The sequence below is a fragment of the Meriones unguiculatus genome, chromosome 14 (genome assembly GCF_030254825.1).
Source record: "Meriones unguiculatus strain TT.TT164.6M chromosome 14, Bangor_MerUng_6.1, whole genome shotgun sequence".
In the NCBI taxonomy this organism is placed as follows: Eukaryota; Metazoa; Chordata; class Mammalia; order Rodentia; family Muridae; genus Meriones; species Meriones unguiculatus.
In genome coordinates this window covers 87,862,109-87,876,234 of record NC_083361.1, presented here as the reverse complement: position 1 = coordinate 87,876,234, position 14,126 = coordinate 87,862,109, and the positions used below count along the sequence as shown (strand labels likewise).

The window sequence follows — 14,126 nt, the reverse complement described above, 5'->3', positions numbered from 1 at the left end:
GGAGTGCAGGCTGGGTCCGGAGGTCCATCTGCTAATGTGCCCCGCCAGCCTGCTGTGGCTCTGATTCCCTTCCAAGCTACCACATCCTAAAAGGATGCGCCTGGGCTGTGGGGAAGGAGGGGCTCCGGGTAGACGGTCTCCGGAGTCCCTTGAAAATGGACTTTCGTCAGCTGGGATATTTAGACCAATCCCAAATGTGAACTTAGGGTAAGAAAGGGCCAGAAGAAACTCATTTTTGCATCTGTGGTGTATGTAACAGTCTTTCACAGCTTCTTCACAAAGCTGTCAAACAGCCAGAGAAAAGACAAACAAACAAACAAAATCTTCAGAAACCAGTGATTGATAGCCTTAACTCCATCGTGAAACATTCTTTATTCCCCACCTTTCCTTTTGTGGATGCTGGTTAGGTCCTTATTGAGCCTGGAACCCAGTGGTCCCGTCCTCTAAAGCCCTGAGGACCTCATTCTCTCCCAGCTTTTGACCCTTATGGCAAGTTAACCTTAAACGTGAGTCCCCAGGGATAACGCCTCTGCATTCTACTCCAGAACAGACTGAAATTCACACCGAAGACAGAGAATGTAATGTAGTTTCTTTAACCTTCTCTACACTGCTAACCAGCCACATAAGATTTGGCTTCTCTTTCTAAATAATTTGGGTCATCTGATTTCTCTTAAGGGTAAAAATAGTGAGAGAACATTTACAAAGTTGAAGAATAATTTCCATGGGAAACTAAATGACATACTTGTGAAATAAGTTAAAACTACATTTGTATTTAAACAAGTGTGACTTTTAGTTGGTTTTTTACTTTGTTTCAGTATTCATTATTACAGTTAGACATTTCCCAAGCTATGAAAAATAGACACTACCAGGACTGCATCAAAACTACTAAATATGAGAGTGTCTGGCACCTACAGAACTTTCAGCCTGACACTCCATCACCACCCTAGAGTCACTGATACTGCCTCCCTTTGCCCATAGGCACTGCTGCCACAAAGACTTTACACACACACACACACACACACACACAGATTCCATCTAAGATGGGGTGTCATGAAGCAATAACCATGTGAAACAATGAGAAAGTGAGCAAGGGCACATAAAACAACGGGTTTGTGAGACACTGGACATGAGGCAATGGAAGCATGAGACAAGACAAACAACTGAGATGACAGATAACACCGGCCTCCGGCTTCTTGTTTCCATGCTGCAGCATAGGGAAGGGAATCCAGGCAGAGGCTGGAGGCTTCCCTCAGTTGTGGAGTTAGACTGAGGGTTCAGGATGACCAAGTCAGTCAAAATGCAAAGGCAAAGTCTTGGAGACGGCAGATCTGCACAAAAGACAGCACTTGAGGATGGAGGGCCTTCGAGAACCCAGCGATTATGTGAGCAAGCTAACTAAAACCGTAGGGAGATCATTTAAAAGATTTAGAAGCAAGGCTGTGCAGTGATCATGCAGGGTGAAGACTGATGCTTCCTGACACTCAGACTGGAGGGCTTCATAGCTCACGTTTTATTGAGGATGCAGAAGACCACACCTCAATAGGAGCATGTTCTGGCTGGCAACCCTTCAAAGGATATCAAAAATAAATGATCAAACTAGCTCCAAGTTGTTTTGATGCCTTCTGGGAACAAGGCATAAGAATATCTCTGCTGAGGAGACATCATGGAAGAGGAGGCAGAAAGACCGTAAGAGTGAAAGGATTAGGAGGAGTTCTGTGAACAGCTGTCTCTGGCTGTCACAAATGAGAACATACAGCACCTATGGCTATTTACAAAAGCACTGTAAAAACAAAAAATAACATGAGAGTATGAGGAGACCTGTTCAGGAAGAAAGGGGGAGCCTGAAGGAGTGGGAGAGGGATAAGAGAGACTAATGAGGATGAATGTTATCACGATATATTTTACTTACATATGAAATTGACAAAAGGAAATGCTAAATAAACAGAGAAAGATGTGTCATGACCACACTAACCACAAGAAACCTAAGGTGCCTTTACTCATATTGGATAACAAAAATTTCATAGCAAAACAAACTCCCATAAGCATGAAAAATTACAGGAAGAAAGAAATTCAGAATTGTGATCAAATATTTCAATAATCCACTCAAGAACTGGTTAAAAGATGTTTAATAATGAAAAACTGTTTTCACCTTAAGTTAGTACAGGAAGTTCATACTGTTCTTTTGGACTTACACAAATGATTCCATATTGGAAAGAAACAAGAAAAACTATCTTCATCCACAAACAACATGATCGTCCATGAACAAATTTTGGTAGCATTTGCCAAGAACTTCTAGAAATAAAATTTAAGTACAGTAACTTTTAAGATTCAAGATTAATATAAAGAAATCATTTATTTTTTTAATTTTATTTTTTGTTAGTTATAGTTTATTCACTTTGTATCCCAGCTGTAGCCTCCTCCCTCATTCCCTCCCAGTCCCACCCTCCTTCCCTCATCTCCTCCCATGCCCCTCTCTATCATGTCCGCTGATAGAAAAGGAGAAATCATAGCTCTCTGTACTAACAATGTTTTCATTTTAATTGAATAAATAATACCATTGAAACTATAAAGTATTAAAGATAACTCTGGTAAAATATTTCAAGTACTGAATGGAGTCTATAACTTTTTTGAAAAAAAAATAAAACTTTAAAAAAAAGAGAGGCATCTGTTCATATGTTGGAAGGCTCAGTCATACTAATTCTCTTAAATTGGATCAATATAGATTCAATATAGCCCAAAACAAAATCTCAAAAGAAATTTGCTGTATTTTGTAATTCTGTTAATATAAATTTTAAATTGCTGAAAAAAAATTACATGGAAATATAAACAGATCAACTTTGAAAATATGAAGCAAAATTGTATTCAAGACATTTAAATTTTATGAACTTCTTACAATTCTATGCTAATAAAAACAATGTGATCTGGTATAAAGACAGACAAATGGGTCATGAGGCCTACTCATCTAGGATAGGCACATGTGTGCAATAACCAGTTCTTTACACAAGGTTACTAGAGTAGTAGGGTTCTTATATGTAGTTATACATAGATAACCAGTGTTACTGAGGTGCGCAAATTTCATTATGGGAAAAAGTAAACTCTGATCCGTACTCCACACTGCCCCGCCAAACATCTCAAAATGGGCCACAGAACTGAATGTAAAACCTAAAACTCTAAAGCTTCTGAAAGTGTTTTGCATGTCTCCTGGTTTGCAAGTGAGTTTTTAGGTGCAACCACCAAATTATGGAACTCAATAAATCAGACTTCACCAAAACAAAAACTTCTCAAAGCAAGCGCAAGCTAAGTCACACCATGGGAGAGGGTGCAAACTGCGCCTCTAACCTAAGATTTGAATGTAAAGCTTAAAGTCAACCTCGCTGCTGAGATGGCGCAGTAGATAAAGGGGTCCTCAGAGAACATGCCGCTTGTCTTCCAAACACGAGATCATTTACATGGGATGACTATCCAGTGATTCTGCTGGGATGCAGCTTCCTGCCCTTTACTCCTCGTTTAAACCCTTTAATGTGTATTAATATAACAGTCCGATCTGAAGTCCCAGAGTGTGGCATTGAAAAGAGAAGTGTGGGACTAAGCTGTGTCTCAGCTGTGTGACCTTAGGACAGCCATAAACTTGTCAGAGTCTTGGTTTTCTGGTCTGGAAATGGGAAAAGGCAATCCCTAAAATATAGTGGTGATACATTGTAGCTCATAGCTGACCATTGATAGCTGAAGAAAACATTTTGGGGACTCCATAGGATGATGCAAGAACAGTCAAGGAATACAGAAAAGGAGGAAAAAGTAAGATGTGGTGTTGGATAAGGGAACAGAGTAAATTTTTATTTAATGTAAAGCAAAATACACTCTCCCTCTTCGTCTCACTAAGTAGCTGATCGAAATAACCACAGCGCTCTTTATTGCCAGTTCTAGGAGTATGAAGATAGACAAGGTCTGAGTCCTGCCATCACAAGGGACAGGAATGTGTCACAGGGGTTTAAGTTTTATGGGGGAGAATAAGCAGACATAGCTGTATAACTCCTTGAGATCCTAGAGGAATAAGCATCCCAGTGGATTGTAAGGGTTGGCATTTCATGATGGCGGAAGCACAGAGACTATGGGAGCCTGGTGGAAGTCCTGTCCATCCAAATCTCCCAGCAGAGCTGCAATGACCCTAGTTACACCAGTCATGCAAGCAAGGTAAATTAGAGAATTCAGAGATCCCCAAGCTCTCCTGAGAAGAAAACCAAGCAGTGACGTTTCAATCTAGACAAAGGAGCAGCTTTCAGACCTGGCATGGAACTTAGTTATGAAAACTGGGAGCAGATGTGCTTAGAAACCTATCTTGTAGGAAGAGAGCGACACACATTATTGTTATTTCTATTATTTAAAACTATTATCATCTCAACATTTATTGATCATTTTTTATCTCATTTTATTCCCAGGATCATCCAACAAGGCCTGTGTTGTATTTCTATTTCATAGTGTTAATAGTTTCCAAAAGTGCCAAGTTTCAATAGGTTAAATAACTGTTCTTTAAATAAAGCCATCAGTCTTAATCTGAATCCCATATGCTTCCAACCACACAATGCTTCATTTTCTGATGATGACAGAGAGGCCACTTCTTTTTTTTCTTATAATTTATTCACTTTGCATCCTGATCGTAACCGTCTCCCTCATCTCCTCCCTGTCCCACTCTCCTTCCCTCTTTCCTACAACCCCCTTTCCTAGTACTCAAAGAGGAGTCCTACCACTGACCCCAGCCTATCAACTCTCACTAGGACTGGACAGAGGCCACTTCTGAAGGAGGTTCTTGGCAGGGTTGTCCATTTTTTTTGAATTTCATTTCTAAGTAAGATCAACACAGGGAGATAAATTTCAACTTTTCTAAAGATTTGTAAAAGGAAAATCTATCAAGAGATAAGGAGATTGGTTTGTCTGTTTGCTTGCTCGCTTGTTTTTAAATCAGTATAACAATCTGTCAGAATACCACCCAGGGCCACGATTCTGTTATTTTTCAAAACATCCAGAAAACTGTTCACATTGACTATAAAATGAATGGTGCTGCTCAAACGTATATCATGAGGTAGAATACATGTTATCTACTGCATGCTGATAAGTTAACATTTTAAAAAGAAGGTCAAAAACATCTGCTCCATTGCTGACATCTTAGCTTGTCACCATACACAGGAGTAAATGAGGTCAAGAGAGATTGCAAAACATGTCACTTTATATTTCCAAATTTTATGTGTTATTTCAATGTTCTTTCCTCTGCCATAATCTACATTCGTTTCTATATATACTTCTTCAATAGGATTTTTTTTTACCTAATGCCAAGATCTGTAGATGGACTCAGTGTGCCTTCAGTAAGATATAAAATACCCTAAGAGACATCAGAGATTTCAAAGACTCACATGTTCATCTTCTTCTGTTCCTTGCTTACCCAATGGGATTAACAGATCTCCAGTCAAGAATTTTTAAGCATTCCTGGCAAATCATCAAAAAGGGGTGGGGGGAGAGGGAAGGAAACTATGACCTGACAACGAAAAATAAAGACAGAGACAGGGACTTCAGGAAGCCAATGGCCAAATAATGAGGCAGAAAGATGGGGAAAGGTTGTGAGTAAGATGGAAAAGATATGGACTGGTATTTGAGAGAGAAAGAAAAATCAGCATGATTATTTATGTTCCAGAGGCATAGCCAAAGCCTGAGCAAGCTCTCTTAGAGATGAGTGTCTCAATATTGGAAACTATTCCCGCTTCTGTCAACTTGACTTCTTCAGTCTTCTGCTCCACCCGCAGCTCCACACTGAAACCACTTGCCAATCCAGAAATACCAAGTCCATCTGAATCTGTAGCCACATAACCCATACTCAATAAAAAAGAGAAATGTACCCAGCACTCATGGAGGCATAGGCAGGTGGATCTCAGTGAGTTAAAGGCCAGCCTGGTCTACAAAGTAAGTCCAAGACAGCCAAGGCTACACAGAGAACCCCTGTCTCGGGGGGGGGGGGAAGTTGGGGAGAATTGTCTAAGACATATATGCTAGGAATATGCCCCAAAAATGAATTATCACAGCCAAGCACAGATTCATACAGAGAGAGAGAGAGAGAGAGAGAGAGAGAGAGAGAGAGAGCAGTAATCACATTCATATTAAAAATACTGTGCACTATAGCCATAGACATAGTATAGATGTGTGCTGAAAGACAAGGCACACACTGCTGAAGGGCCAGGCATCCCAGGGCTGCAGGCCTACAGAGGGTGCATCAATTCCACAGATAGCAGCCAAAGAAGACAGGCACCAGGCATCCAGAATTACCCTTCCCACAATAAAGATCCACAAACCAGCAGTCTTACGCAGACGTGTATTAACATATCGACAGACAAATATCTCATGAACAAAGAAAAGGTACAATCAATGACATCATTCATAACCTATACACACATCAGGACTTACCTCACACATTCACCAGAACATAGCTAGCACATGTTCATGTTCCTCTCTCCTTCGTCCACTCCCTCCAAGTTTTCTACATAAACATGCCCACATATACCCACAACCAAAACTGAAAACGTCTTCATAGTTTGCCACATAGATGGACATTGACAGATTCCACATAAATGCATGCAAATGTATAAAGAAACTTCAACATTTCATAGCAGCTGCCTCCACTCCAATTAAACCACCTCCAAATACCTTCATTAACCCCTAGTTACAATTATGTAACTACTTTGAGATATGAATAATAGGTTATATAATCAACACAGATTCACTGACATGTACACTTGGGAGAAAGCACCATCAAAATTACACATCAACAATACAGAATCATGAGATGTGGCATTTGTAGCCGTCTCTTCTCAAGACTACGGTTTCTAGTTAGGAGGAAGGAAGATGGCACAGCTATTGAACCAGACACCAAAGGACAATTGTTCTCCCTGATAGTCTGCCCAGACTGGTCAGAGTTCTGTACTGACATAATCCCAGAAACAAAAACTGCAGAGTTTATCTGTTTACATAACCAGAAGCAGACAGCCCAGCAGGTTGCATGGTGTGGTCATAGGTCATTCTGCAGATCCTCTTCCTGTCAACTTTGGTATTATTGAGGACACCAGGCTGGGTAGCCTTCTCATCTGCCATCTTGTAAGAACATTTGGATAATCCTTGAACGGATCTCCTTGGTCTTCGCTCCATAGACAATGGGGTTAACCACAGGTGGTAGCAGGAGATAGACATTAGCCATGACCACATGGACCAGGGATGTGGGACCACCCAGCCTGTGCACCACTGATAGCCCAATGAGGGGTACATAGAAGACCAGGACAGCACAGAGGTGGGAGATGCAGGTGTTGAAAGCCTTGAGTGCTGCCCCTCGAGTCGACAGCTCCAACACAGCCCTCAGGATGAGGATATAGGAGAAGCCGATGAAGAGGGAGTCCACACCCATGACGGAGAGGATGATGAAGAGCCCGTAAACCACGTTGACTTTGGTATCAGTGCAGGAAAGCTTCATAATGTCTTGATGAAGACAGAAGGAGTGTGTGACAGTATGTGTTCGGCAGTAAGACAAGCGCGTCAAAAGGAAGGGCAGTGGGAAGAAGAACACAAAGCCCCTGGCCAGGGAAGCAAGACCAATCTTGGCCACCGTAGGCCGTGTGAGCACAGAAGCATGGCGTAATGGGTAGCAGATGGCCACAAAGCGGTCAAAAGCCATGGCCAGCAGGACTGCAGACTCCATGGCTGATAAAGCATGAATAAGGAACATCTGGGTCAAGCAGATGTTGAACCCGATCTCCTGAATGCCAGTTAGGAACAAGCTGGCCATTTTGGGCATGGTAACAGAGGAAAGGACCAGGTCAATAGTAGAGAGCATGGCCAGGAAGAGGTACATGGGTTCATGCAAGCGCCTCTCCACACGGATGATGAGGATGATGGCTAGGTTGCCCAGCGTGGCCACTGCATACATGAAAAACAAGGGGAAAGCCAGCCAAAAGTGGGCATTGGGTCCCAGGCCAGGGATGCCTACGAGTAGGAAATGGGCTGGATGGGCCACACTTCCATTGGGAGTGGCAATGAGAGGCACCAAGGGCTGGGGCATCTGTGTTCCAGACCAGAGACTGGGAAAAAGAAAAGGAAAAGCAGCTCAGGGAAGAGAAGGAAGGGATGAGAAAAAGACATTAGAGAAGTGATAGCTAAAAATGATTAAGTTTATAAGACGCCCAAGTATTTTGAGCCCCCACTTCTTTCTGTTCTTATTTTTACTATTTTTAATTTTATAAAATTTGGTATAAAAGTTGCAAATAAACAAAAACATCACAAGCAAAATTAACCATATTCAAAGGCATTCTTCTTGTTTACATCTCTGAACATGCCAAACTTCCTCCTAACCCTCAGGGTCCCAGCGCTACATAAGAAAATTTTTATACCATTCTATTAATCTTAATGAGTGAGTGCCCACCCCCCAAACATTCAGAACACTCTTTTTTCTAAGAGCTGATATTGCTGGCCTGGCCACAAGTTTTGGCTACATCCTGTGAGGTCCTCGCAGCCCTTCCACTCGGACAGCATCACCTTCTGCTGCGATCTGGGCTTGGGTCAGGTTTACAGCCAGAACTAGACTAGGCTTGGTATTTGATTACCTCTGGCCTATCATCATCTGATTTATGGCAGGAAATGGGAACTTGTCCTAGAACTTGTTTTTAAGACAGATTTTTTTTTTCTAAGTCTGTGGTAGCATTTCCCAAACTCCGCTAATAAAATTATCTGATATGAAGTTTGGAAGGAGGGGTCTTGAAGAAATTGAAGGAAAAGAGGAGGGATGAAATGTGATCAAAATACATTGTAGCTGTGTGTGAAACTCTTAAATAGGTAAAGCAGTTTTTTAAAGTAATTTTAATTATCTGAGCTAGTTGAAGACACCATCTTCCAGAACCTGCTCTTCCAAACCAGAATTTTCAGGTGAGGCATACAAAAGGCTATTTTTAAAAGGTTACTCCTTTAAAAACATTTTTAAGGATGTAAAAATTAAAAGATGAATCCTTTATCCCTAAGTAATCACTCTCTTCCCCTGGAGAGAACTGTGTAAGCCTGTTCTGGTGTTCTAGGGAGTGAGGAGATTGGATAAAGAGAAACTGTCATTCCAGGTGGCCAACAAAACAGAGCAGAATCACCCACCAGCATGGCCCAGGTCTGTAGGAGAGGTCTGTGATCTCAGACTGTGCTTAGCTGGGCTGTGTCACTGGGGCCACATGCAGTACAGACACAGAAAGAGAACCTGTGAATCCAGCTGCTGCCACAACTGGGTGGCCACGGAAATAGCCCTTCTGCCTCTTCTCCCTGGTGAGCGGTTTCATTCCAGGCTCAACTCTGTCCTCTTACACACACGGCTCTGGTAGGTACCTCTGTGCTGACGCCCAAGCACAGAACCGACCAGTTGTATGATACATCTATCTTGATAGCCATGGGCCTCTTCTTGCCGCACATGAGACCCTACTCCTATCTGCCCTCCACATCCCTGCCTCTGAAAAGGATGACTCTGATGAAAGCTGTAGGTGTCCCTCCCCGCCCCTCACCCCAGGCAAAGTCAGACCCCCCTTGTCTGTTAACCGAGCATTTCATGAGGCTCAAAGCTTAGTTTCCAGCCCAGCTTCTGTCTTCTTCGTTTTCTTCTAAACACCAGGTACCACCTGTACCACCGATACATGTGCTTTGGCACACACACGCATGCACACACACACACACACGTGCAGTTCAGGCATGCACAAACACACACACCAGCACATGCACACACATGCACTCCGCATTTTACATTTTTCCACGTAAATTAATTTCCCTTGCCTTGCTTCTTAAGGTTAGCAGGAGGCCGGAAGTGGAGAGTCCTCTCAAAGAGGGAGATAATAGCTGGACCCGGCCTCACAGAGACTTGAGGAAATTCCTCTCTGAGCCACTCACTGAACACTGTCTCCGGCACAGGCAGCTGTAATTCGGAAGGGATGCTTAACGTCAGACCCTCCAAGCCGCCAGGCTGGCCAAATGTGCCCTCCGTGCCTGCACAGTCTCTGTGGATTTTACATCGCCAAAACAAACCTCCCTTTGCTGTCTCCCTCGGGCCTGAGCCAGGGCATGTCCATCATCAGTTCTGCCACCTAAATATAGATTGTCTGGTGGCCTTTGGGAGTGCCAGCAGAGATGAGTAGTCTGGGACCCAAGGTCCACTCAAACTCCCAAGGAAAGCTGAGCCCTGACTCCTACCCAGTTCTTCTGAGACCTTTACAAGACAGTGGTGTGGGGCAGTTCTTGCCATGGAAGAGAGAAAATGAATGACCGGGATGGAAAAGAGTAAACTCTGGACTGGAGGGAGGGAACAGCATCAGAAAATATAAAACAAGGCAGGGTTTGTGTACTGGTGCGCAAGGAGCTTTCTCACTCTTTGATGCTGCCCCCATGTGGTCGTGTGGAGGAGCTGCAACCTAGAAGCTGAGAGAGGATGACTCAAGGACCACAAAGTTCATTCTAGGCTGCCTCTGACCTTTTCCAACGCATTAAGCTTCCGGCCTTCCTGTACTCTTTCCTCCTAATATGGTCAGGCATAGCTCCCTGACCTACACTCCTCCACAGTGTAGAGTGGAGGTTTGTATGAAGCCGACTTAGGCTACCTCAGCATGTAGTGAAAAATAAGAAACACTTAACAATTCTCCCATGAGTGTTTGGGCTCCTTTATGTTAGGCCAAACAACTGGAAGGCACAAACAAGGAAGAGGAAACCCCATTGACACAAGGTTTCAACTCTCAGAGGAAGATAATAAATTGAAAAGGAAAAGTGTAAAAGTACAAGGGCCTGGGTTAGTCTGAGAGCTGCTGTGATGGTGCTGGTGGGATCTTGAACTCAGCAGCAGGGAAAAATTCAAAGTAGGCAGAGAAAAAACTGGGAGGTTGGTGCGCAAGGTCTCAGAATGCTCACATGTCAACGGGGTGGACCGGGCGACACTTGAAGAATTGGTCCTCCCAGGCGTGTTCGTGTGTGTGTGTGTGTGTGTGTATTTCAGGGCGAGCCAGGATTGGGCATAAACAATGTCCTGACAATGTCCTATGGTACCACTTTTGTCCTATGTCATCACCTGGGCCAGGTGCTCGAGATATAACCATTCCCACCCTCTCTCTCTGCATACGTTTCTCTCCCCTGTGTCTACCCTCCCGCCCCCATCTGTATCTCTATCTCTTTCTGTCCCCTCACGGCCCACTCAGGCCCTAACTCCTCTCCCTTTTTCTTCACCCAAAGAAATCTCTTCTTATCATATCTATTGAGTGTATGGCATTTTTAAAAATATATCCTAACAGGGTGTGTTGGCCAGGAAGGGCTCTCCTGGTGGTGTCTGGTCTAGTCATGTGGAGACCCCTTATACCTGCCGTGCTTCCTGCACCAAATTTGTCTTCTGTTCCACCAATTGCTAACTGCCCGCAAGGCTTTTGCTGGACCACACATGCTTGGGACCCGCACTCTGCTCCAGCCTCTCCAGAGCTTGCCTTCACCAGACCTCCTATTGTTCGGAAGCACGAGTCCACTTCAACAGAGCCCCTGGGAGGTGCTGCAGCTGCCCTGAGCCTGCTCAAGCACACAAAAAAGGGTTTTCAAATTGCACTGGTGCCGGGGAGGCCACGCCGTGCACCGACAGTTTCGGTGGCCACCGTGCTGCCAGCAAGGCAGTGGCCCCTGTCACTCGACCACAGTTCTACTGTGCATACAGCACATGCAGGCTGCCATGTTGGTCTGGGGATAAAGAGGATGGAGATGCTTGTTCTCTGAGCTGCAATTTCTTATTTCTCTTTTCCCAAAATTGTTGGGGACAAATTAAATAATGACGATTAAGCACACAACAGATTTTATATGAAAGAGGTTTATTAGTTTACTTAATCACTGGTGTTTTCTTTTTTTTCTTTTTTCTTTTTCTACTTTTATTAATTACACTTTATTCACTTTGTATTCCCCCATAAACCCTTCCCTCCTCCCCTCCTAATTTCACCTTCCCTCCCCCCTCTTCACACATGCCCCTCCCCAATTCCACTGATAGGAGGTCCTCCTCCCCTTCCTTCTGATCCTAGTTTATCAGATCTCATCAGGAGTGGCTGCATTGTCATCTGCTGTGGCCTGGTAAGGCTGCTCCCCCATCAGGGGGAGATCACTGGTGTTTTCTAAGTTAATCAGACAACATATAGCTAGAAACAATTCAGATAGATATATGATCTTCAAAAACCTCAGAGATCTACTGAATGTGGCATTTGAAGATGTTTTGTTAATTTAAGATTTTTTTTTTTTTTTGAGAGTGGAACATGTCAGCTCCTGGCAACACCCCATTCAACTTCAAAGAGCATCAAAGAACCTTCATATGGTGTTTGCTTCGTATGTGGCAAGCTAGCTACTGGCCAAGAAAATGCTCTTGCAAAAACTGCAGACAGAACACTGGACATACTGGAGGGAGGCAAGTAGACTGCTGAGCTTTGCCAGGACAAGGTACGCAAATCCTTCATAACTCCTCTTCACAGAAAAGTCCGCCAGATATTCTGGGTGAGCAGGCCAAAGTGATGGCTGCTCCAACACTGCAGAGGAATCTTGAGTGACATCCGTGCAGCCAACTGTCATTTCTCTGGCTTTGGAAGCTGCTTCCTCTGCACTTCCTGCATATTCAGATCGTATTTATCCTTCTCAGGTCTCTGGTGGAGCTGGATTAGATAGTTATAGGCTTAGAATTAAGCTTAGCTGTTTAGGATTTATGAAGATCTTTTAGGTATAAAAAGACGTTTTGTTTGGGTTTTTTTAATTGGTGATGTAACTCACTCAAGACAGAAGTTAAGTACAGAGCTTTGAACACAAGATAAGATAGACAGAGTACTTTCTTCAAGGTTGCTAAATACACATGGATTAGACATTGTGAATGTGATTTTTACGTGATAGTATATATTTTATTAATGTTAGAGAAAGTCTTCTATTTAGACAAAAAGGGGGAGATGTTGCAGGAAATTTGATCCCATTGTGAACCCTGAGACTGTGAAGTGTAAAAACCTGTTTGGTGAGGCTCAACCCCAACACACACCTTTAATCCAAGAACTTTCTGTTTATTATAAACAGGTGATGGTGGTGTGGCTCAGCCCTAGCACACCCCTTTGATCCAAGATCTTTCTCTACACAGGACTAAATGAAGTTAACCCTAAGTCAAGAGAGGGAGCAAGAAGCCAGCTGACAGAGAGTAAACAAAAAGAAGGGGCATTGCGAGAAGGGTACTTAAGACAGTGTGGAGAAGGGGCTTTGGGCTTTTTCCTTCTGGGACGTCAGCTGAGTATGAAAGTCTGCTGAGTGCTTTCTTTCCATCTCTGAGATAGCAGGTTTTCACTGCAGTATCTGGCGCTGAGTCTTCATTGGTAAAATCAAATGATTGGGTTTGGTTTGGTTTGCTTTGCTCTGCTTTGCTCTGCTTTGCTCTGCTCTGCTCTGCTCTGCTCTGCTCTGCTCTGCTCTGCTCTGCTTTGCTTTGCTTTAAAACGAGTAGCCTTGCCCCATTTTGTGAAGAATATGCTTGTACATGCACACATATAACACATGTATGTGTGTATGTGACATTCCCTTATTTCTCTCCTATTTGTTTATCATGTAACGTAGCATTGAGTTGACATCAGTGCTTAAGTTTCAGATCTATATTAGCATATTTAAATTGTAAATATTCCACAAGAGACTTCACTATGTAGTCTTGGAAAACTAGTGTATGTGGAGTTGTATGGGGACAGTTACGTTATGCTAGGTTAAATTATGACACCACTGTCTTTTGTTTTGAGACAGGTTCTCATAGATATCTAGTTTATTTAAAACAGAATCAATGGCTATGTAGCTCAGGATGACCTCAAATTTCTGATCTTCTTACTGAGCATCCCAACTTCAAGAATTACATCTGTGTACCACTATGCCGAACTTATGTGTGACTGGGACTCAAACCCAGAGCTTCACATATGCTGGGTTAAGCACCCTACCAACTATGCTACATTCCAACCCTTTTTATCATCTTTATTTGGAAAGTAAATATAACAGAAGAAGTGGTTAGTTATGTGATGGTCGGTCTTGATCACCAAGGTAATGGGATTTAGAATGAC

At 43.1% G+C, this 14,126-nt stretch overlaps 1 protein-coding gene across 1 annotated transcript; it reads right to left on the bottom strand.

Moving 5' to 3' along the window:
- Positions 1 to 7,063: 7,063 nt before the first annotated feature.
- On the bottom strand, positions 7,064 to 8,116 carry LOC110540262 (olfactory receptor 51D1). The gene has a single exon (XM_021627063.2). It carries the CDS (start codon positions 8,087 to 8,089, stop codon positions 7,121 to 7,123), a length of 969 nt encoding a protein of 322 aa, XP_021482738.1. The 5' UTR covers positions 8,090 to 8,116; the 3' UTR covers positions 7,064 to 7,120.
- Positions 8,117 to 14,126: the final 6,010 nt, after the last annotated feature.